The following is a 25,289-nucleotide window of genomic DNA, read 5'->3' as shown; positions in this document are numbered from 1 at the left end:
ACAACAGAACCAAGATTAATTCGCCCCAATCCCGCTTATAAAACAGAACCAATCAGATGCATTCGCCACATTCGCCACAATCACGCTTGTAAAACAGAACCAATCAGATGCATTCACCACAATCACGCTTGTACAACAGAACCAAGATTAATTCGCCACAATCCCGCTTGTAAAACAGAACCAATCAGATGCATTCGCCACAATCGCCACAATCACGCTCATAAAACAGAACCAATCAGATGCATTCGCCACATTCGCCACAATCACGCTTGTAAAACAGAACCAATCAGATGCATTCGCCACATTCGCCACAATCACGCTTGTAAAACAGAACCAATCAGATGCATTTGCCACATTCGCCACAATCCCGCTTGTAAAACAGAACCAATCAGATGCATTCACCACATTCGCCACAATCACGCTTGTAAAAAAGAACCAATCAGATGCATTCGCCACATTCGCCACAATCACACTTGTAAAACAGAGCCAATCAGATTCATTCTCCACAATCACGCTTGTACAACAGAACCAATCAGATTCATTCTCCACTATCACGCTTGTACAACAGAACCAATCAGATGCATTCGCCACAATCACACTTGTACAACAGAACCAATCAGATGCATTTGCCACATTCGCCACAATCACGCACAGAACCAATCAGATTCATTCTCCACAATCACACTTGAACTGAACCAATCAGATTCATTCGCCACAATCACGCACAGAACCAATCAGATTCATTCTCCACAATCACACTTGTACAACAGAACCAATCAGATGCATTCGCCACAATCACGCTTGAACTGAACCAATCAGATTCATTCTCCACAATCACACTTGTACAACAGAACCAATCAGATTCATTCTCCACAATCACGCTTGTACAACAGAACCAATCAGATTCATTCTCCACAATCACGCTTGTACAACAGAACCAATCAGATGCATTCTCCACAATCACGCTTGTACAACAGAACCAGTCAAATTAATTCACTACAATTATGCTTGTTCAAAAGAACCAATCACACGTGTACAACTCTTACCAATCACTCTTGAATTCAGATTCACGATTAGAATTAATGACACGGGTGCAAATCTCTTTGCTGATTACATGAAAGTGGTGATGGATGTCTTTACAGCAGCATTAGTCATTATATTACTCATTTTTAAACAAAATTACGCTATGCGACAGAACCAATAAGATTCATTAAGCACAATCACGCTAGTACAACAGAGCCAATAAGATTTATTCTCCACAACCACACTTATCCAAACCAACCAGCTAGACTCCCTATCCAAAATAACATTTATATACAAACCTGTAAATGAATGAACCATACAAGTTACCCACAATCCCGGTCACACAGCAGAACCAATCAGGGGAGCAATTAGCTGCAATCACGCTCACAACAAAACAAATCAGCATTGTGTCCCGGGGAATAAAATATATTGCTAGTATAATAAAATAGTTGAAACTGACCCTGTCTTCTGCTCCATACATCACAACCAGCCAAAATAAGAGCTTGAGTGGTTGTAACACAAATTCTGTTTTACAGAGAAAATAAACATGTCAGTATTAATCTGTCTAGGAGAGTTTAGAGAGAACTTTCCAGAGCACTCAAGAGAGGCAGGCCGGTTTTAAAGGACACATGATGCCAAGCTTCTTTTCTGGGTGTTTTGTTCTTTTGTCTCTTTCAACATCACAGAGTCGAAAAAAGATTACGATGACGGCTATAAAATTATATACGTGCTGAGACGATTTTTAAAGAGCAAAGAATAAAAACATTGTATCATTTTATCTTTGAATATGTTGAAGACGGGGTCTTTCCCTACAACTAAACCATCAAAACAAAAAACATCAAAAGTTGTAAACACTACTGCCATCAAAACATCTCAACACCGAAACATTGTAAACAGTCTAAATTTCTCTATATAGACCATTGGAAGACAAGAGGAATGTTTGGGAAACCAATCATAATTTTGTGACTTTGTTTGGTGCTACTAGTGCTGAAGAAATTACTCATTTCACCTTGAAATATGTCTCTTTGCTTTAAACTTCAGCTATTTCATCACAAGAAAACCAAACTTCCAGTCAAACCCTCATCCAAATGTGCGAAACGCTGTGAAGATTACCTCTCCATATTTCAAAGAAATACCTAAGAATATAAAACGTCTTTATAACTTTGGTTGCGTTACAGTTACTTTATGAAAATGTTTCTCCCCGTTGACCTAAAAACATAAACCTTTGAGAATTCTCAATAAAGTATTCCCGGTCCATATTATATTCCTATGTAACTAAACCCTCTGTTTATGAGGTTGCGTTTTCCACTAGCAACACATTTTAAAATGTGACTCGAGAGGTTTTGACGGGCATTACTTTTCCTTTACAGTGCTGAACGTGCTATTTATGGAAGAGGAAAGTGTCTTTTTCAGACCACAAAGAAAGATATTTTGAAGAACTGTAAGCTAACAACATTGACTCGCATTTATTTCCTTTTTATGGACCATTTCTCAAAATATATTTTATGCTCTGCAGATAAACCCACCCCCAAAATCAAGACCCTCCACAACATCAGACATGCTGGCATTTCACCAGGCTCCTACCAAACTATTAGGAGAGCCATTTTTGAGAAAGGCAAGAACTTATTTATAATATAGTGTATATTGAGGTATGTGCTATATATCATGATGTCAGAATGAAGACGGAAACTTAAAGGGGTGGCGCAACGGTGTTTCATGCATTCTGACTTCTTTACAATGTTAAACGTGCTGTCTTCTCACGCTTAACATGGTCAACTTGTCAAAAAACGAGTTGGGCGTATTACGTAGTATTTCTGTGCTCGATACACTCCCCCAGCGATCGTACAGGTTTCGGAAAGGTTTTTTAGAACATATAAAACTGTTTCGTAACAATTTTTCTTAGTCCCTTATTGGACAATTCTCCCGGAAAAGCACGCGGCAGCAAGGAGAGCAGGAGAAGGAGCATGCGCAGACGTCACTTTCACTTGTGTGCAGGAGAGAGAGAGAGAGAGAGAGAGAGATGTTCACTGCATTTGGGTGATGAATGTTATATAAACAGTGGATATAAAGCTGGATTTGGAGATCGTTTGATATATGGAGCGGTCCCTGCACTAAAAGATGCCAGACATGAACCGCAGCGGTGAGTGAAACTGATTTGTGTTTTGTTGGCAATAGGTGCGCACGTGCTTTAGTTCAGCCTACCCCTCCCCCCCGCAAGCGCCGTATGCATTCGGAAATAATTGTACAGCTGTATCTATCTTTTATAAATGTGATCAAACTAAATACTCTTCGAAGATACGAAGTATGCAATACTACTCTATAGGTACTCAAGATTAATATGAGATTGGCAGAAACCACGTGTGTTATGGCCGTTTTAAAACATTGTGCTAAAAACGACCGTATTTTGGTTATACATTAACTGTTTTGCCAAGTGTTGATCTAAAATAAATGCTCAGATATCCAGATTATGAATATACTTGTGTGCACAAATGTTTATTCCCTCCAGGTCGAGAAATAAAGTATGTTTTCACGCAGACATTTTTGGAGTCCACCTGCACAGACATGACACAAATCATCTTTGAAAAGGTCAACTTTTGATGTAAAGTCTGCGTTCCTCTAGGAAGCGACAGGTACCTGAAGAACTATTAATGCCCTTATATGGTGTGTTTATTAGACTATGTTTAGTGAATGGAAGTCCAAAATGCTGGAGCGTCACGTGATTCATGGAGCCTTCAGATATTTCCAGGAAGTTATGTTTTCTCTTTAAATGCTTTATTTCGTTCATTTTTTATTCATTAAATGGCTTTCGTCTTTAAATGGGTTAAACGTTTACCTCAGTTGGTCTGTTTAGTCGCAACTCCATGCGTAACTAGTAACTTCCGGGAACTATTGAGAGCCCGTGTCACGTGATTCGTGGAGCCTTCAGATAGTTCCAGGAAGTTATGTTTTCTCTTTAAATGCTTTATTTATTTCATTTTTTTATTCATTAAATGGCTTTCGTCTTTACATGGGTTAGAAGTTTACCTCAATTGGTCTCTTAGTCGCAGCTCCATGCGTTACTAGTAACTTCCGGGAACTATTGAGAGCCTCCATTGCTGTGAAAAAACTGTTCCATTGGAGTCAACGACATTCTCCACAATCACGCTTGTACAACAGAACCAATCAGATGCATTCTCCACAATCACGCTTGTACAACAGAACCAATCAGATGCATTCGCCACAATCACACTTGTACAACAGAACCAATCAGATGCATTCGCCACAATCACGCTTGAACTGAACCAATCAGATTCATTCTCCACAATCCCGCTTGTAAAACAGAACCAATCAGATGCATTCGCCACAATCGCCACAATCACGCTCATAAAACAGAACCAATCAGATGCATTCGCCACATTCGCCACAATCACGCTTGTAAAACAGAACCAATCAGATGCATTTGCCACATTCGCCACAATCCCGCTTGTAAAACAGAACCAATCAGATGCATTCACCACATTCGCCACAATCACGCTTGTAAAAAAGAACCAATCAGATGCATTCGCCACATTCGCCACAATCACACTTGTAAAACAGAGCCAATCAGATTCATTCTCCACAATCACGCTTGTACAACAGAACCAATCAGATTCATTCTCCACTATCACGCTTGTACAACAGAACCAATCAGATGCATTCGCCACAATCACACTTGTACAACAGAACCAATCAGATGCATTTGCCACATTCGCCACAATCACGCACAGAACCAATCAGATTCATTCTCCACAATCACACTTGAACTGAACCAATCAGATTCATTCGCCACAATCACGCACAGAACCAATCAGATTCATTCTCCACAATCACACTTGTACAACAGAACCAATCAGATGCATTCGCCACAATCACGCTTGAACTGAACCAATCAGATTCATTCTCCACAATCACACTTGTACAACAGAACCAATCAGATTCATTCTCCACAATCACGCTTGTACAACAGAACCAATCAGATTCATTCTCCACAATCACGCTTGTACAACAGAACCAATCAGATGCATTCTCCACAATCACGCTTGTACAACAGAACCAGTCAAATTAATTCACTACAATTATGCTTGTTCAAAAGAACCAATCACACGTGTACAACTCTTACCAATCACTCTTGAATTCAGATTCACGATTAGAATTAATGACACGGGTGCAAATCTCTTTGCTGATTACATGAAAGTGGTGATGGATGTCTTTACAGCAGCATTAGTCATTATATTACTCATTTTTAAACAAAATTACGCTATGCGACAGAACCAATAAGATTCATTAAGCACAATCACGCTAGTACAACAGAGCCAATAAGATTTATTCTCCACAACCACACTTATCCAAACCAACCAGCTAGACTCCCTATCCAAAATAACATTTATATACAAACCTGTAAATGAATGAACCATACAAGTTACCCACAATCCCGGTCACACAGCAGAACCAATCAGGGGAGCAATTAGCTGCAATCACGCTCACAACAAAACAAATCAGCATTGTGTCCCGGGGAATAAAATATATTGCTAGTATAATAAAATAGTTGAAACTGACCCTGTCTTCTGCTCCATACATCACAACCAGCCAAAATAAGAGCTTGAGTGGTTGTAACACAAATTCTGTTTTACAGAGAAAATAAACATGTCAGTATTAATCTGTCTAGGAGAGTTTAGAGAGAACTTTCCAGAGCACTCAAGAGAGGCAGGCCGGTTTTAAAGGACACATGATGCCAAGCTTCTTTTCTGGGTGTTTTGTTCTTTTGTCTCTTTCAACATCACAGAGTCGAAAAAAGATTACGATGACGGCTATAAAATTATATACGTGCTGAGACGATTTTTAAAGAGCAAAGAATAAAAACATTGTATCATTTTATCTTTGAATATGTTGAAGACGGGGTCTTTCCCTACAACTAAACCATCAAAACAAAAAACATCAAAAGTTGTAAACACTACTGCCATCAAAACATCTCAACACCGAAACATTGTAAACAGTCTAAATTTCTCTATATAGACCATTGGAAGACAAGAGGAATGTTTGGGAAACCAATCATAATTTTGTGACTTTGTTTGGTGCTACTAGTGCTGAAGAAATTACTCATTTCACCTTGAAATATGTCTCTTTGCTTTAAACTTCAGCTATTTCATCACAAGAAAACCAAACTTCCAGTCAAACCCTCATCCAAATGTGCGAAACGCTGTGAAGATTACCTCTCCATATTTCAAAGAAATACCTAAGAATATAAAACGTCTTTATAACTTTGGTTGCGTTACAGTTACTTTATGAAAATGTTTCTCCCCGTTGACCTAAAAACATAAACCTTTGAGAATTCTCAATAAAGTATTCCCGGTCCATATTATATTCCTATGTAACTAAACCCTCTGTTTATGAGGTTGCGTTTTCCACTAGCAACACATTTTAAAATGTGACTCGAGAGGTTTTGACGGGCATTACTTTTCCTTTACAGTGCTGAACGTGCTATTTATGGAAGAGGAAAGTGTCTTTTTCAGACCACAAAGAAAGATATTTTGAAGAACTGTAAGCTAACAACATTGACTCGCATTTATTTCCTTTTTATGGACCATTTCTCAAAATATATTTTATGCTCTGCAGATAAACCCACCCCCAAAATCAAGACCCTCCACAACATCAGACATGCTGGCATTTCACCAGGCTCCTACCAAACTATTAGGAGAGCCATTTTTGAGAAAGGCAAGAACTTATTTATAATATAGTGTATATTGAGGTATGTGCTATATATCATGATGTCAGAATGAAGACGGAAACTTAAAGGGGTGGCGCAACGGTGTTTCATGCATTCTGACTTCTTTACAATGTTAAACGTGCTGTCTTCTCACGCTTAACATGGTCAACTTGTCAAAAAACGAGTTGGGCGTATTACGTAGTATTTCTGTGCTCGATACACTCCCCCAGCGATCGTACAGGTTTCGGAAAGTTTTTTTTCGAACATATAAAACTGTTTCGTAACAATTTTTCTTAGTCCCTTATTGGACAATTCTCCCGGAAAAGCACGCGGCAGCAAGGAGAGCAGGAGAAGGAGCATGCGCAGACGTCACTTTCACTTGTGTGCAGGAGAGAGAGAGAGAGAGAGAGAGAGATGTTCACTGCATTTGGGTGATGAATGTTATATAAACAGTGGATATAAAGCTGGATTTGGAGATCGTTTGATATATGGAGCGGTCCCTGCACTAAAAGATGCCAGACATGAACCGCAGCGGTGAGTGAAACTGATTTGTGTTTTGTTGGCAATAGGTGCGCACGTGCTTTAGTTCAGCCTACCCCTCCCCCCCGCAAGCGCCGTATGCATTCGGAAATAATTGTACAGCTGTATCTATCTTTTATAAATGTGATCAAACTAAATACTCTTCGAAGATACGAAGTATGCAATACTACTCTATAGGTACTCAAGATTAATATGAGATTGGCAGAAACCACGTGTGTTATGGCCGTTTTAAAACATTGTGCTAAAAACGACCGTATTTTGGTTATACATTAACTGTTTTGCCAAGTGTTGATCTAAAATAAATGCTCAGATATCCAGATTATGAATATACTTGTGTGCACAAATGTTTATTCCCTCCAGGTCGAGAAATAAAGTATGTTTTCACGCAGACATTTTTGGAGTCCACCTGCACAGACATGACACAAATCATCTTTGAAAAGGTCAACTTTTGATGTAAAGTCTGCGTTCCTCTAGGAAGCGACAGGTACCTGAAGAACTATTAATGCCCTTATATGGTGTGTTTATTAGACTATGTTTAGTGAATGGAAGTCCAAAATGCTGGAGCGTCACGTGATTCATGGAGCCTTCAGATATTTCCAGGAAGTTATGTTTTCTCTTTAAATGCTTTATTTCGTTCATTTTTTATTCATTAAATGGCTTTCGTCTTTAAATGGGTTAAACGTTTACCTCAGTTGGTCTGTTTAGTCGCAACTCCATGCGTAACTAGTAACTTCCGGGAACTATTGAGAGCCCGTGTCACGTGATTCGTGGAGCCTTCAGATAGTTCCAGGAAGTTATGTTTTCTCTTTAAATGCTTTATTTATTTCATTTTTTTATTCATTAAATGGCTTTCGTCTTTACATGGGTTAGAAGTTTACCTCAATTGGTCTCTTAGTCGCAGCTCCATGCGTTACTAGTAACTTCCGGGAACTATTGAGAGCCTCCATTGCTGTGAAAAAACTGTTCCATTGGAGTCAACGGAGAAGACGCGAATCTCTCTCTCAATGGCTCTGGTGAATGTCACGTCATGCGTTTAATATTCATAAGCGTAGCCCGTTAACTTTCACTGTAACTGTCTGTGAACACGGCGTTCACTCAAAGTATTAGCTAGTAAATATGTATGTACAACTTTAAATGAACATTTTATAAACATAAACGTACAAATTTCTTAAAACTTAACTTTACCATTATGACTGATTCGATCTGACAGCTATCTATTTAGTTTGTGCCCGCTTATGTTAGACAAAAAGTTATTCAAAGCTCAGTCCCACAGACCATAAGCCTTAGTTTTCAGCAACAGTAGAATTTCGTGTGAACACAAACTGCTTGTGCGTACATTGCAACGCTACTACTGAGGCAACGATAACATTACACACCTGTCCAACAAACGTGAACATGACAACACATACTGTAAGTTACCTGACTGACAAAACAAATATGAACCCCGCGTCGCTCTTTAATCTCATCCTCTCACTTCAGTGTTCAACCGCGGGTGAAACATAAACCCAGATTCGCTATTCTTTTGGAATAAGCATTGTTTACCTGGCCTTTTGGCTGGGTACATTCGCGTTTTTCATCAATATTATCCGACTGCAATACCGGAGGCCGCAATTCCAGGACCTTTTGGGACCGCACTTATAGGACCCTATTTTTTTTGGTGACAGCGCCACCTACCGAATCGGAGTTTTGAGAACCGCAGTCTCAAGGACCGAAACAAGTGCACAAGACAGTATTTCCACCCAATTCTAACTACTTAGATTTTTTAAAAGTTTTATTAATCCCAAATACATATTTATTTCTTACAATTAAACCTTAATGCTAACAGCATAATGTTGAGAAATTATTACATATAACACATCAAGTAAAATAAACAATAAATCATGGTATAGCCTTTTCAGTCACTAGATTAACCACATTTCAAGTACAGAGTGAAGACACAATGATGACTCAGGGTAGATTTAAGATTGTGTATATTTTATTAAATAACAAATTATCAGTTGAACACACAAACAAATTGTTTACATGAACCACATTCATGCACCACTTCATAACGACCAACTTCATTAAATTCACCAACTTCATTGATGACGTTTTCATTGACTCCTAAGAGAGATAAAAGAGTGGAGATAAAGAGAGAGAAGTGAATGAAATAATGAACATTCAGTTGAACATGTTCAACTCTCTAATTTTAAATTTCATATTTAAAACATCTTAGTGAGCGCTAAGGCCGAAGCCTAGTAACGGACTTGACCAATTTATCTATTAATCTTTTATCATACTATTGTCTGCACTGAGCTCTATCCTTGGAATCACTTCAGACTACACAGTAGGCTACATGACAAAATCTAGCACGTGGTATTTTAACAGTCAATTATTATGATGTCAAATGTAACAATCAATATTATAAAAATAATGTCAAAATGAAGAGACGGGCTTATAACATGCATCGCGGGGTAACCAGGTTGACTGTGAGGATGTGATAATTAAAACAATGAAAACTCCAAAACAACGGCTGTTTCTCAATATGCGTTCTTCAGCGGTCTTGTGTCCTCATGTTCTCGCTTTACGTCATCAATGACCGTCAAAGTCCGGTTCCAATTCTCAAGATCACAAGAACAAAGAACGCATGAAAGTACCCGGATGTGTTCTCGATATCAAGGATGCGTCCTATGAAGCCTTGCGCACCTACGGAATCGGTTGTGGCTAGAAGGGATACAGTTACAGCCGGAAGTGATCCAAAATCTCGCCATAAAATGACAATAAATTACATTAGCTAATGCCCACACCTACCCCAACCCTAAAACTAACCTTACAATAATAAAAAATAGTAATTAACTGTTGTCAGTGCGACAAAAATGATGTGGTATTGAAGTGCGCATGCCCAGTGGAGGTAGCTGTATCCCTTCTAGCCATAGCCTACGGAATCCGCTTGAAGTCCCAGAAGTCACTACGGCGCGTCCATCCAAGTTCGTTCTCCCGAGGCTGCCTCGCAAGACCGGTCTACACAAGAACACAAGCCCGTTCTTTGAGTTCTTGGAATTGAGAAACGGCCAATAAGCGTGCGTCTCAATTCAAATATTATCCGTCTAAATAGTATCTGAAATTATTATGAGTATGTCCCAAACTGTAATCGTGGTATGTTTATGCAACACACATGCTTATACAAGTTATTGTGTCTCATACTTTTATCCAAAGCATCTTGCATTCAATCTATACTTTTATATCAGTTTGAGTGTCCCTTGTGAATCGAACCCATGATCTTTGCATTGCTCTACAATTATATATTGCTTGCAAACGCAAATATATAATGTGGCACACTTGAAACGATTGTAAATAAATAAATATGGGTTGTTAATAAGGAAATAACGGTTTGATTCCAAAAAACACACCGATAAATATATGGACCGAATACAATGTCCGAAGTTGCTTCAGATGAAAGCGCGTTTCAAATACATGAATGAAATACGCATTTTGCTTTTTTATGTACTTGCAACATAGAGGACAGACAGATCACGTTAAAAAGACAAATCCTTTTATGAAACCTGTTTAACAACACCTAATAAAGCAACAGTAAGAACATACACATGTACTGTATACAGTGTTGTGTGTTCAAGAGGTGAGCCAAATTTCGCTCAAGTAAATCTAAAAGTAGCTCCACCACATCACACTCACACTTAGTTTGTTCCGCCATCTAAATAAATATTATGTAAGAGAGTGGATCTAACTTTGCCCTCACAAGTTTGGCAGCCAATCACATGAGCTGGTGGAGAGCCAGAAACAGTAGCGCAGGGACAACCTCTCGTTTCTGGCCAAACATCCGTTAGCGGGCCGAGCGATGTTTAATTGCTCTGAGAGAGAGAGAGAGAGAGTAGGGTGTGTGACCTGGCAGACCGGCGCAGGCAAAACCAGCACAAAGTCTTCATCTCATGGTCTATTAGGCGACGAAGAGACGAGACGGAAGAAAAAAGGGTGTTGGAGAAATGCAGACGTAAGAGCAGAATTTAGAATCCACCCCTCCGCCGTCTCTTCCCAGAGCCTCTGCATCTAATGAAGGAACTCAGTGTTTGTCCTCCGAGCGCCTCGTAAAAGAAATATCGCCCGCTTCTATTTGTGTTACGGCCAGGCGTCTTTAACACGATGTAAATGCAGCGCTACTGTAAGTGCTGAGTGATGCTGGCAGTCTTTAAACAACAATAAAACGCTTATTTAAAGCTCAGATTTGCAGTGCAATTGACGTCCATTGTATGGAAATAAAACAACTGAGACATTTCTTGAAATATCTTCCTTTTCATATACAGGTTTTGAACGACATGAGGGTGAATAAATGACGGCAGAATTTTCATCTTTTTATCAACATTCCCTTCAGAAGAAAGTTAGTACTTACAAACATAGCCAGTGACTTTCAAATAAAGATGATGTAAATATCAATAGATGACACACGTGAACTACAAAACACAAATACCACACTCTAAAAAAAATCTGTAAAAGTAGTGCACAATATACTGTATTAATATAATATAATCATTTTTTACAGCTGTTTTCCCTGTATCTTACATTTTGCACAGCATTAAATTACATTTTAGCATTAACGGAAATGTTTGTAAAATAAAGGGAAAATGTACTGGTAATTTTCTGCCAGATTTATCTTTTTTTTTACAGTGCACAAATCTTAACTTCAAATCTAGAGAAGCCATCAATTCAGACTAGAAGAAATACATGACTCATTCTAAAGTCGAAGTGTTTTGGGCATCTTCGAGATTGCTTCAGTGAACCATTACAGCTCAAGAATGACACGAACAAGTTGTTCCTACAAACCAGCTTCAATGGCTTCTTTCAATGAGATCTTATCAACTCCAGAACAAATACACCCTTCCAACGTAATCTCTGTTTTTCATTCATAAGCCATAGAATCGCGCTTATAATATGAACTTGTCTCCATCACATCCCACCTGTGATGTTCAATACGTGCTCGGGCAATAAAACGGGCTTCATGAAGTCAGGTTTTCTTTTGACCGTTTCCAAGCGTAAGAAGAATATCTTATCTTAATGACAAAATCCTTGATTGCTATCTCATGGCCCTCGAGGCACATCCGACAACGCTGAGCGGAGCCGAGATCCCGACATGAAAACCGTCTGCACCTAAAAATGCCCGAGGATGTTTCCATCAAGGACACGACAGAAAATAAACACGTGAAAACATCTGAAAGACGACAGCCAGACGAACTGGGTCAAACAGGGAAGCTGGAGTTTAGAGATAATTGACATCTTTTTGGTGAAAAACGTCTTTTTTGGATACTTATCACAGACGATCTCACGTTTTAGTTTCAATTTATTGATGTTTAAGCACCTGCACAAAGGGGAAAAAATGATTTCTTGCACATCAAGGTTTGCTTATCCATTATGTCAAATATGACTAACCCCATCAGTTCATTCTTAAAGCAAAATTCACCCCCAAAATAAAAACTTATTTTTTCTTCTGCAAATCACAAAAGAAGATATTTTGAGAGATGTCTCAGTACAATAAAAGTCAATGGGGTTCAGTGTGGTTTGGTTACCAACGTTCTTCAAAAATCTTCTTTTGTGTTCTGCAGAAGAAAGAAAATCATTCAGGTTTGAAATGACATGAAGGTGAGTAAATGATGACAGAATTTACATTTTTTTAAATGAGTCTTTAAACTCTGACTTCATTCTCGATGCAGGTCACAAAATACATTTTTAATGTTGTATAGTGAAACACAAACATTGTTCAGCATAGACAGAAATAATTATGCATCCTGCATTTTAAAGCAAACGTTGTGTTAGAAGTGTGATGCCTACAGAGAGAGCTCACTCGGTTTTGTAAACCAAAGGCGAGGTTTCACTTTATTAACAGTGAGAGTTTCCCAGGGTCTTCTCGCGGCGTCAGGGATATTGTCCCATCTCGGTGCGAGCTGGCACACGGCAACTTCGTGGCACCAAACGCGACCTTTCATTTTCACAGTGTTTTTCCATTACTGAGGAGAATAAAGCATTTCCTTCCATTCATTAACTGCAGCCTCTGAAGCTTGGACCATCTCCCCGGAATGTAAACACATGCAGTCTGTAAACAGACACACACATAAATACACGCAAACGCACACACAAACACAAATACACACACATTCATCTCGCTGTCCTATAACAAGACTGTCTCTGACAGATCTTCATTGCGCTGTTCCTCATCTGTAATACTTCATTAAAGAAGACTGATGCTTGATAAATTGTGCTTTTAAATGTTTATCGCTCATTAATGATCAACCATAAATACTTTCTGCTTGACTTCTCTTGAAATGTTAACAAGGCCGTGAGCACACGATCTGATGTGTCCGACACCGAGGACGAGGACACCGAGGAGCTCATGTCGCACGTTTTCCGACCATCTCCTGTCCTTTCTTGACTAAACTGTATTTATACGCTGTGTTCTTCTTAAAATTGTTTAGAGGAATACAAATGTAAACAAATGAGAGTGTAATTGTTGAAATACATGAAGATTATGGAGGTATAAAACAAAGATTGTTGAGGTAAAATAATCAGGATTTGGGTAAATTTGATGAGAAATGTTTGAGTTTATATTTGGCGCTGTTCCACTGCATGATACCGTCAGGTTTAGTACGACTCGGCTCGGTACAGCCCACTTCACTTCGGCTCAGTTTGCTTTTCCACTGCACTTTAGTACTGCTTCAAAATGGGTGGGGATTATAAAGTTAGTGTCGCCTCTACTCCCGTAACATCATTGTGAACGTGACATAAACACACGCACAACACAGGAGATATATGGAGCATATCCATGGCGGATGGGAGCAAAACGAAATACTGCTGAAAAAAACCAGAGAGTTTGGGAAATCTTACAGGAAAGTGCAGACAACGATCATTTGGGTTGCTCGACGGTCCACGAGGGCAAGAATCTTGCATTTAGCATAGCGTTTAGGGGCTCAATCTCTATATTACAGTCACAAAACATATAACGGAATGCCAATTTTACGAATTAAAATGCGTATACTTGTGTTGCAAATCCAATGACGCTGGTAATGATTCTCTGTGCCCAATCAGTGATCTGTGTGTGAACACGTCACATTTTGGTATCGGTAAACTTGGAAACTCAACCAAGGTGGTCGTAAAAAAAAGTATCAGGTACTAGGTACTGTGCCCAGTGGAAAAACCCCAAAAGTGAGCTGTGCCGCGTCGTACCGTGCAGTACTATGCAGTGGAAAAACGCCATTTGAGATTATAATTGAGAATAATATTGACGTTTGATTGCAGGCTTGACAAATCTGAGCTCAGTTTGAGACGTTGTTGACATCTCTTCTGAAACTAATGGAGACATTTGTGAGATTTTTAACTCTTTTTCTCAGGAAAAATATCTGACAGTTTTTGAAATCGAGTTTAGATTTGCTCTAAACCCAAGAAAATTACTGAATAAAACTGAAATCTCCCATATGGAACTCTTCTGATGAAATACCATAGTATTACCGTGTTTTTTACCCATGATACCGCACGAGATACAATGCTGTTTAAAGTTAACAAAATGTTGCATGCTCTTCTACATGCAAGTCGCTTTGGATAAAAGCATCTGCCAAATGAATCAATCTAAATGTAAATACTGTTCAATACCATGATATACTGTATACCAAGATACCATGGTATTATCAAAGTAAGTATCAAAGCAAGTGGATCACACCAGCTGTGAGCTTCAGAGCTTTGAACGCTGACCATCATCTGGGCATCAATGTGCCACCCAGCGCCCTCTGAGATATAGGCCATCGCTGAACTGCGTTTTCAAGATCTGATACGCTTGGCGCCGGCTCCATGTGGCCTACAAAGAGCGACTCCAATAACCTCTCAATCCCACAAGAGCAACACTGCAGACGTAATCTGAGGCATGTTGTTTATATTACGACCCAATAAATGAACTCTCTGAGAGGTCGGGTCAAAAAGGGTGTGCAGGGAGAATTTAGACACGATGCGTGCGTACATTCACGGAACAGAGGCAAAACAGAAGACTAAATTGAGAAAAGAGCCATAAAGATACGTTCGATATGTCATGTTGACATAAGCAGACATAGAGTTCCATCACTCTTCTGGTTCAATATGACTATTTTCTGCTGTAATCTTGTTTTGGTCAAATCTGTAGTATTCTGTTTAAGTGAAATGATTTGTGATTGCATCACAAAAGAAAATGGCATCAAACACGTTTCAATGACATCTTGACTTTGTCTTCTTCACACCTTAGCTTGCATGTGTCGTATTTTCAATTTTTTTAAATGTCAGATTTTCATTTGCACACTCCTCACTAACACTGTATGTGTTAATAACCAAGTGCAAAGTACTAAGTATCAAAATAATTTCTAATCGCATGTTGCAATGATGCCACAGCTGAGAAGCAATGGTAATTTGCATACAAAAAAGGGAAGAAATATATTTAAACAATCAATATTAAAAAGCGTTAGTTTAGTTTGGCTTGATTTTGTGTAGCTTTAAAAATGCTGTTTTGAAGGTTTCGGGTCTGAATTAAAAATTAAAACAATACAATCAATTCATAAAAGGCATTTGGAAAGTAGCTGAGTAGCTGAAATGTAACTTTTCTATAACAAATGATTTGTTAGTTAAAATCAAAATCCTCCCCATACAACTGCAACCAGTAAACAACAAAACCATTGCGTCCATTCAAAAAAATCTCCCGGGAATTCGTATGAATTCTCATTCATATGTTTAGTAGAGTCTCATTTGCACATAATGGTTCTACTTATAATTACTGTAGTTTTTTGTATGCTTCGCATTGTAAGATTTCACATAAATTAGCCACCACGCAATATAGTTCCTGTGAGATCAGGCTGTATGCTTTGTTTACACCACCGAGTAAAACTTATAGATCAATTAACATTTTCAGAGTTTCTTCAGCACAAAACGTTCTCAGTGAAATTACAAGATCTATAACCTGAAAAATACCTGAAAATAAATCTGCTGTTTTTAAAGTTTTAAAGGCACTATTGATTACAAACATCAAAGAGAAATAAATAAGAAAGATGCTTATAGTGCAGGGCTCAGAAGTTAATGTAGGCCTTGTGTGTGTGCGTGTGTGTGTGCGTGTGTGTGTGTGCGTGTGTGCGTGTGTGCGTGCGTGTGTGCGTGCGTGCGTGCGTGCGTGCGTGCGTGCGTGTGTGTGTGTGTGTGTGTGTGTGTGTGTGTGCGCGTTTGGTTTGCGTGTTGTTGGGACCGTAGAAGGCATTAATTTGATGTCATGAAGGAAAATGTGAGTCACAGCGTTTTTTACTGACATTGCGGCTGCCGAGCCCGGGGCGTCTGTGCCCTGATATCGATAAACGCACCACAACAAATGGAAGGACGTCTCATGAAAAGAATTAATTCCCTTGAGCGGGAACAATGTGTTGCAGACCAAGAGAAGAGAATTAAAATGAATAAAGCCATCCATTGTGCCGCCGCTTCCAGAAACGCTGACGTTCAATATCAAACAAACAAGACTCCACAGAATGACATACAGTTCTTTATGCGCAGAAACCTTCCTCCTGCGGTTTAATCCTACTTCGTGTCTGACATCAGTGCTCGTAAGCCGCCGGTTTTCTCTGACAGCCCGGCCTGTGTTTTCTTAAAAGCAGTGGGATTATCAGGCGCACCAGAACGGTGTTTTTCATAACGTGGCGGTTGCGGGCGTCACCTGCAGGGCCCCTGACGGATGATCCGCACCAATTTAACTTCCAACACAGCTTGTCTGAGGACACGACCATCCGTGAAACATGAGAAATGCCAAATTAAAGAGCGAGAGCCGGTTCATTAAGATTCAGGTGTTCTTCTTTCTAAAGTCTCTCTCGAGCTTGAAAGACAAGATGCATAAAGACTCGTCGACAAACGCGCACGAACATTTGTTTATATATTTGATATCAATCTCAATACAAAAACATCTTTACAAATCTCGCTATACTGACTTGAACAAGTTATCTACACAGACAACAGTCTTGAGCTTTGCAAATCTTTGCAATGTTCTGAATTCCCACTCGATGAAGAGGAGATCTCCAGTGTTGAACTCAAGTGTTCAGATGTTTCAAAGCAACACTTTTTCTCATCTAATTTTAAAATCAGTAAAGCCTAAAGAACCTTTTCATACTGAAAAATAGGATGAGAAGAGCCGTGTCTCCTCAGCTGCTGGTCTCGCTCGCTCACAGACACCGTCTGGATGTTCCTCGTTGATGCTGCGCCTCTCCATAAGAGAGATAAATCACAGATCTCTTTAAAATCAAAAATGATTTCTCCTAGACATCAATGAGAGAGCAAACGTTTGCAGATGTTTCACCTGAGAAAAAGAGTCAGAAATCGGACAAAATGTCTAGTCTGGAATTAAAAGTCTATATTATTGAAGATCTCAATATGAACTCAAACATTTCTCATCAAAATCACACAAATTCACATTCTGTAACCTCTACACTCTACATTTATTTTACACCTCCGTTTCCATTTGTATTTCTCCTATAAGCATGAGAAGCATTTGAGACTAATTTGATACTTTAATGAAACACAACGGAGAACGCTATGAACAACATCTGAGCAATAAGATTTTCCTCTGGGTCTCGCGTGTCTCAGCTGCCAGCCTGAGGTGAAGTCACTCGCGCAAACAAGAGATAAAATTAACTTTGACATTTTTGTATAAGAGGGTGTTACACTGAGAAAATTTGGAGGCCATAAATATTTATTCGACTGTATCCACAGCGATGTAAAATCTGTATAATTAATGCAAATAAACATCGCCAGAGAACTGCTCTGTCATAGCTCAGGGGATGTTACTGGATTATCACTTGTGTTTCGTGTTGACTTTATCGCAGGTGTTTCTTCACAAGGTGTGAAATCAATAAAAAGATACAAATGAGACAATCATTTACATGGGTTAAAGTATAATATGATGTGGAGATCATAACTCTTGAAAGATTGTGATGGAGTTTAGATAGTTCTGCATCTCGGAAGCGAATGTGAGGGATGTTTTCTAATATCACTGCATAATATATTTAAGAATGTATTTTCCACAACAGATAATCCCAACATAAATTTCACAGTGACTCTTTGTGATAAGTTTGCATTTGTTAATGTATTAGCTAAGATCAACAATGAATGAGCAAATGTCTACCACATTTATTATTCTTCGTGTTAATTTTTGCATTTACTAATACATTTTTAAAATCAAAAGAAAAAAATAACAATTGTTTTGATATTAACTGACATGAACAGAAATTAATAAATGCTGAAAAACTATATTGCTCATTGTTAGTTCGTGTTCGCTAATGCATTTACTCGTGTTAACAAATACCTCCTTATTGTAGTGTTACCAATACCACTTCATAGTATATCACAACACGTTCATAAAAATAACACAAATGTGATGGTCCAGAAAACTCAAATAATCTAGTAAAACATTAACCGCCGAAACGTAAAATAATTCACACAAAGCTTACTGGTGTAATGCATAGAAAGCCAACTCAGTACAATAACTGTTATGATGAGATGTTCATGAGGCCCTTGACTTCACCGGGGCCCTGTGCGTTTGTGTGTCTTGTGTTACTCCACCCCTGCCAACAGAGAGTCACTCAGACGCTTAAAATACACACGCTGTGGATTTTAACACGTAGATGTGAGGATTCAGGGAAGCACAACATCGTCCAGCGTCCAACATTAAAACCTCCTCGCGTGAATCTTTCACTGTTTTACGATCCCTCAACTAAACAATAAAGCGCGCAGGGTGTTAAAAGGCAGAAAAAGCGGTCGCTTAATGGATTAATTCCACCACAAAAAGCTTCAATTAAGACGTGTTTCCTCCCCGCGTGACGCGTTCACGAGCTCACTGACACGTACAGATGTGGTCTGCACACTTCCCCTCAACCCGACCGCACTATCAGTGTAAACTCTTAATGATCCAAACCCAGCCGTGTCACGTTAGACTTAGTAATTGTATGTTCGACTGTAAAGCCCTTAAAGGCGGTGTGTATTTTTGCTTCAGCTCTACCGCTAATTAGAGCCGGCATGTTTGCTTTCCTTCTGTCTCCTAATGATGACTGCAATGAGAAGAAACTCGCAGAGCTGTCTGCCGAGCAGATTAACTGTTTCACACCACCTGACATTCATCTCCAAACCTCTGCTTAAAGGAAAAGTGCTCCCAATGTGAAAATTCTCTCCGTTTTCTCGCCCTCGTGTCACGCCGGATGTTTATCATTTGGAGTACTTGGACGATCACTTTAATGATGCGCGTTTGGGCTGCTTGGAGCTTTTCCGTGTTGAGGAGATAACATGGCCGCATTTAAATATAAAATGATTTGTCTGTGTTTAACTGAAAAAACGAAGTCATATACATGTGGGACGTGTAAATTAAGAACGAATTTTCTACTCCATGAAGTCTAGACGCTCTATGATCTCAACAACACGTCCTGAAATAAATTAGTCAGTTTGACTGATCGTGCTAGGTGTTCATTTGCTTTTTTCACACGTAAAGTACATGTGTTTTCCCTGGTGTGAGAGGGAAAATGAATATTCAGATGAATTAATATTTACATATTTTTTAAGTTTTACACTAAATGGGTCTGTTCATTCCCTAATGTGCAATAGTGATGGTTAATTTAGCACGATATTCAAAAAAATATCTTTATAAATATAATACCATGGAGCCTGCCCAGAAGAAAGAAAAATCACAGATGAGATCTCGTTAATACCGTATCTTAATTCATTCTATACATTTAATGGAAAGCAAATTGAATTTTTTGCTTGAGTCTCATCCGTGTCTCAGATATTTCTCCAGAGAAAAAGAGTCAGAAATCTCACAAATGTCTCTGTCAGTTTCAGAAGAGATGTCAATGATGTGACAAACTGAGCTCAGATTTGTCAAGTCTGCAATCAACAATCTACAGATCTACCATCTACATCTATTTTACACCTCCATACTCTTTATGCATTTCCACAATTGTCCCTTTTTTCTGTCTTTACTTCTCCTAAGCACTATTAGGAGAAACATCTTATTGTTATTATTTAAATGAAACACAAATGAAAATTACTATTTAAATGAAACACAACTGAGCACTCCATCAAATCTCCTGAGCTATGAAAGAGCAACATCTGAACAATAAACTGTTTTTCTGGTTCTCTTTCAGTGTCGTGATTTTTTTATCAAATACACAGTATTACTGCCACAACAGTAATAAATGACAAAACATGAATAATCCATCTAATGAAGCATTACATTTCTCCAACATGATGATGATGGAGTGTTTGATCTCTTGTAATATAATATAAAAGCACTATTCAGAGAGATCAGAGCATGACAGCGCTGTAAAACTCTCATAAACTCTTCCAGAAGCAGAAACACCATCGCCCAGTTTCACAGACAAGGCTTAAGTCTAGTCCCAGACTAAAACGAAAGTTTGAGCTGTCTTAACTGTGAAAAAAACTTGCCCTGACATATCCTAAAAATGTAAGTAATGATTTTATCCAGGGCATTTTTATAAAAACGACTTAAATATCTTAATTTAACTAAGGCCTGTCTGTGAAACCGGGCCTATAAGTTTAAAACTGAGCAGCAAACACGCTTTATACCATGTGGCCGACTATAAGCATTTTAAGTTCCGCCTCAAAAATGCAGATTCTGCTCTGGGACACAAATGTTAGCGTGAAAGGAAAGACTTGAGAGTTAAACAGACATTTGTGACAAAGATGTGCAGAACGAAAGATTTTTTATCTTATCTACATAAAAATGACTGACGAGATAAATGTTCGCTATATTAACCAAAAATGTTAATATAGTGTATCCACAAAATAAATGTAATACATTTTCTGGATTTACGTAAAGTCTAGAATATGCAAATGCTTCAGAAAGTATTAACTTCGTCTTGGGTGTTTTTTTCCCTAAAAAATACTAAAAATAGACACAAATGAGATGAGACCTGGAAACATAATAGAATTTAAGAATGAGAATTGATTTTCTTTCATTCTGTCATCACTTTCAATTGCAGACTTAAATTGCAGAAATAAAGAGCGCAGTTTGAGATAATATCTTTTGAAACAGGTGCATTATTAAAGAGACGAGAACTCATCTGTATTTTTTCCTATGGGCTGTGTACTTAATTTGCTTTTGGAACAACTTGGGAGAAGTTAAAGTTTTGTTAAAAATCTTGCGTTTAAAAAACAGAACAGTTTGAGACATTGTTGAGATCTGAATTGAACGATTTTTCAGAAGAAATCTCACAAACGAATTTTCAGCGACAGATATTCTCTAAATCAATCTCTGGAGCAACTAGCAGCACAAGATCATCCGTCCCCGCCTCCGACAAGGCCACGACTCCTCGTTCACAAAAGAACTCCAACTTCATTGAGTGAAAGGCTACACAAAGCAAACAAACCCCCAAACAGAGAAAGAGGCGAACCGCTGTCACGCCACCCCTCCCTGCAGGCCTCCGCCGCTGGCCTCGTCTCGCGGCTCATGCTATTCAAGGGAAATGTGTATTTCCCACACTGGAGATGTCCAGCAGGGCTGCCCGGCAGGGGTTGTACCTCGGGGCAGACGGAGAGCGACAGGAGAGGTTACATCAACACACATACCGCTGTGGCATGTCACATCCTCACCACTGGTTGCCTTGGCGCTGTGTTAGCGACCGGCAAGACGTGTCCAACATTTCTCTCTTTATCCTTCTAGTCAAATAACATGGACAGATCCATCATTCGACGTTCAAAAGGCCCTTTTCCCATTGCATTATCATCATGAGCGACTGGTACTGATGGAGACACTGATGAAGTTTAAAAATGCTCACAGACTACATGTGTGTTTAATCAATACTGTCCTGACAAACTTTAATAAAAGTCCATGTGTTTTACACCGTTATTTTAAATAATACTACATACATAACTCGAATGCAGATGGAAGATACTGTACAAATGAAGAGAGAATAAGAAAGTAAAAACAAAGACAGGCAGACAGAAAGAGAGAAAGAAAGAAAGAAACAAACAAACAAACGAAACAAAAGACAATCAAGTAAGATGGAAGAAAGGAAAGAAAGAAAGAAACAAGCAGAAAAAAAGAAAGACGGATGGATGGATGGATAGATAGATAGAAACCAACAGACAGTCAGGAAGAAAGAAAGAAAGAAAGAAAGAAAGAAAGAAAGAAACAAACAAACAAACAAACAAACAAACAAACAAACAAACAAACAAACAAAAGACAGTCACAGAAAGTAAGATGGAAGAAAGAAAAGAAGGAAACAAAGAAAAAGAAATAAGATGGATGGATGGATGGACGGACGGACGGACGGACGGACAGATAGATAGATCGAAAAGAATAGTAATCAACAGAGAGTCAGGAAGAAAGAAAGAAAGAAAGAAAGAAAGAAAGAAAGAAAGAAAGAAAGAAACAAACAAACAAACAAACAAACAAACAAACAAACAAACAAAAGACAGTCACAGAAAGTAAGATGGAAACAAAGAAAAAGAAAAAAGATGGATGGATGGATGGATGGATGGATGGATAGAAACCAACAGACAGTCAGAAAGAAAGAAAGAAAGAAAGAAAGAAAGAAAGAAAGAAAGAAAGAAAGAAAGAAAGAAAGAAAGAAAGAAAGAAAGAAAGAAAGAAAGAAAAGACAGTCACAGAAAGTAAGATGGAAGAAAGAAAAGAAGGAAACAAAGAAAAAGAAAAAAGATGGATGGATGGATGGATAGAAATGAATAGAAATCAACAGAGAGTCAGGAAGAAAGAAAGAAAGAAAGAAAGAAAGAAAGAAAGAAAGAAAGAAAGAAAGAAAGAAAGAAAGAAAGAAAAATATATTTATTATTTTGCTCTTGATTTTTTAATTTCAGGGTATGACATCATTTCATCTGAATTTCTTTCAGTTCAAAAGAGTTCACAGAAGAAATGTACTGTTTTGAAAAAACATAAAAAAATAAATAAAGCTCGGTGTTCTATGACTTCTTTCTATGACCAGTAGCCAAATAAAAGGCACCAGCATCACAAGCACACACGTGTGCACATGTCATTGACCTGTCTGTCCTGTGCTGGTGAACAGGTGCAGGTCATTAACCCCGACACTGCCACCTTCCTCTGTTAGATGTGTGTCATCCCTGTTGTGGAAAATGAAAGAGTGAAAGTAGTTCTAATTACAAAATGTAAATATTGAGTTTTCCCACAATGGAAAGCAGACCACCCAAGATGCAAAACAACCCCCCCCCCTTCCCACCCCCTTCCTCTTGTCTCCAGTTCTCTCTCAGTCGCTCTCTCTTGTCCATATCTGTTGTCGGTGGCCCAAGAGAGGCCTTTTTGGTCACCGAATTTAAATGCACACATATGCACGCGTGCAACAATTGCAAAGTTATCACACGGTGCCTTTGTTTCCATGCAAGAAGTGTTACAAATAACAAGTGGAACAAAAATCACAGCCTGCACACTTTCAGACTCTGCTGCGCGATCAGGTCACAGGCGAGCGTTAAATACTCGACTTGATGGTGTTAAATACCTTTAAATGGCCTCTGTAAGACTCTCAGCAGGGCTTTCGAGGCTGCTGTCCAGCTCTCGGCCACATATGGAACCGTACAGCATGTGGTCCGCATGGATGAAGCCCCGGGAGTCGCCATTTGTTGACGTTTGTTTGTACTGAAAGCATGTCGCTGAGTGATGGGAAATGGAGGTGAATGGGTGCTTGGCTAAACCGTCCCCCTGAAATCTTCTAGATGAGCGCAACATCTCCTTGTGTAAGGGTCAGAGCTCTGCATTTCATCATTTCAGTGGAGTCGCACCGTCAAGATACAGAACTAAAAGGATAGTTCACCCAAAAATGAAAATTCTTTCATCGTTGAATCACGATCAAACCTGTATGACTTTCATTCTTCTGCAGAACACAAAAGAAGATATTTTGAGGAATGTTGGTAACCACACAGAACTGAACCCCATCGACTTCCATCGTATGGACTCAAAACCACTGAGACATTTCTTTAAATATCTTCTTTTGTGCTTCACATAGTCTTATGCAGGTTATGCACGACAGGAGTAAATGCTGAATACATGATGACAGAATCCTTCCACTCCGAATTAGAGATCTGTTAAGATGACTCTAGATATCCTTATTCTAGATGTGTCTGTCCCTCTGGGTATTAAAGATGTGTCAGATGACTTCAGATCTCACTAATCTAAAGATGCTCTAGATGAAGTCTATGCTTTATTTCGGGTCACCATCCGCCCTTTCCATTAAGACTTTGACACAATCTAATGGCACCAGTGAGCCAAAACGCACAAAGCAATTCTTTTTTTGTCTAAAACCCTCAAGTTTTTGTGATATTCTATATGTCGTGTCACTGCTTGTCTTGTTTATAACACTTTTTAACTGTGATTTCTATCTAGCAAATGTACAGTTTGATGCATAACGATCACTGTCAGAACTGCATCTATCATGAAACTTTTACAATAAACACACCTGCGCAGTATAAACAGTTCAAACATGTTTCACATGCCTGTCTCAGCATGCGCCGGAGAAAAACGCAAACTTATCTGCCGTGAGTTTCGGCTAACACTCATTTCTGCCGGAGCAGCTATCGCGCGCGAGTAAAGGCGCGTTATTACGCGCGCGGTGAAATAACAGCGAAACTTACCTTGCGGGGTTTTGTTGGCACGAGCGCAGTGTGGCTGCTGGACAAAGACGATGAGAAAGACGCCGAATAATCCAAACGCGGCGCGCATCATCTCCAACACCTTCGACCCTCACAGAGAGAAAACCGAGAATTAAACAGACACAAATGAAAGAGTCCGAACGTGCGCGAAGCGATGTTCCCAGCGCGTGGAGACGGACCTCCTGTGAAACGGAGTGCGCGCGTTATTCCTTGCTCTTGGAGAGATTGTGTGCGCGAAGATCAGGAGGAGAAACGCGCTCATGGTCTTCAGAGAGAAAGAGGGAGAGGGCGAGACTGACACACACACACAGAGCGAGCGAGAGAGAGAGAGAGAGAGAGAGAGAGAGAGAGA

At 39.1% G+C, this 25,289-nt stretch overlaps 1 protein-coding gene across 2 annotated transcripts in view; it reads right to left on the bottom strand.

The window, feature by feature from the left end:
- The window catches only part of scube3 (signal peptide, CUB domain, EGF-like 3), an 82,947-nt gene extending 57,722 nt beyond the window's left edge, over positions 1-25,225 (bottom strand). For both annotated transcript variants that reach the window (XM_057320042.1, XM_057320043.1), the window contains exon 1: positions 24,920-25,225. In XM_057320042.1, coding sequence (XP_057176025.1) covers positions 24,920-25,010 — 91 coding nt within the window. In that variant the 5' untranslated portion in view covers positions 25,011-25,225. The remainder of the gene's footprint in view (positions 1-24,919) is intronic.
- Positions 25,226-25,289: the final 64 nt, after the last annotated feature.

This window comes from Triplophysa rosa, linkage group LG21 (assembly GCF_024868665.1).
Source record: "Triplophysa rosa linkage group LG21, Trosa_1v2, whole genome shotgun sequence".
NCBI lineage: Eukaryota > Metazoa > Chordata > Actinopteri > Cypriniformes > Nemacheilidae > Triplophysa > Triplophysa rosa.
This window is presented reverse-complemented; position numbering and strand designations above follow the sequence as displayed.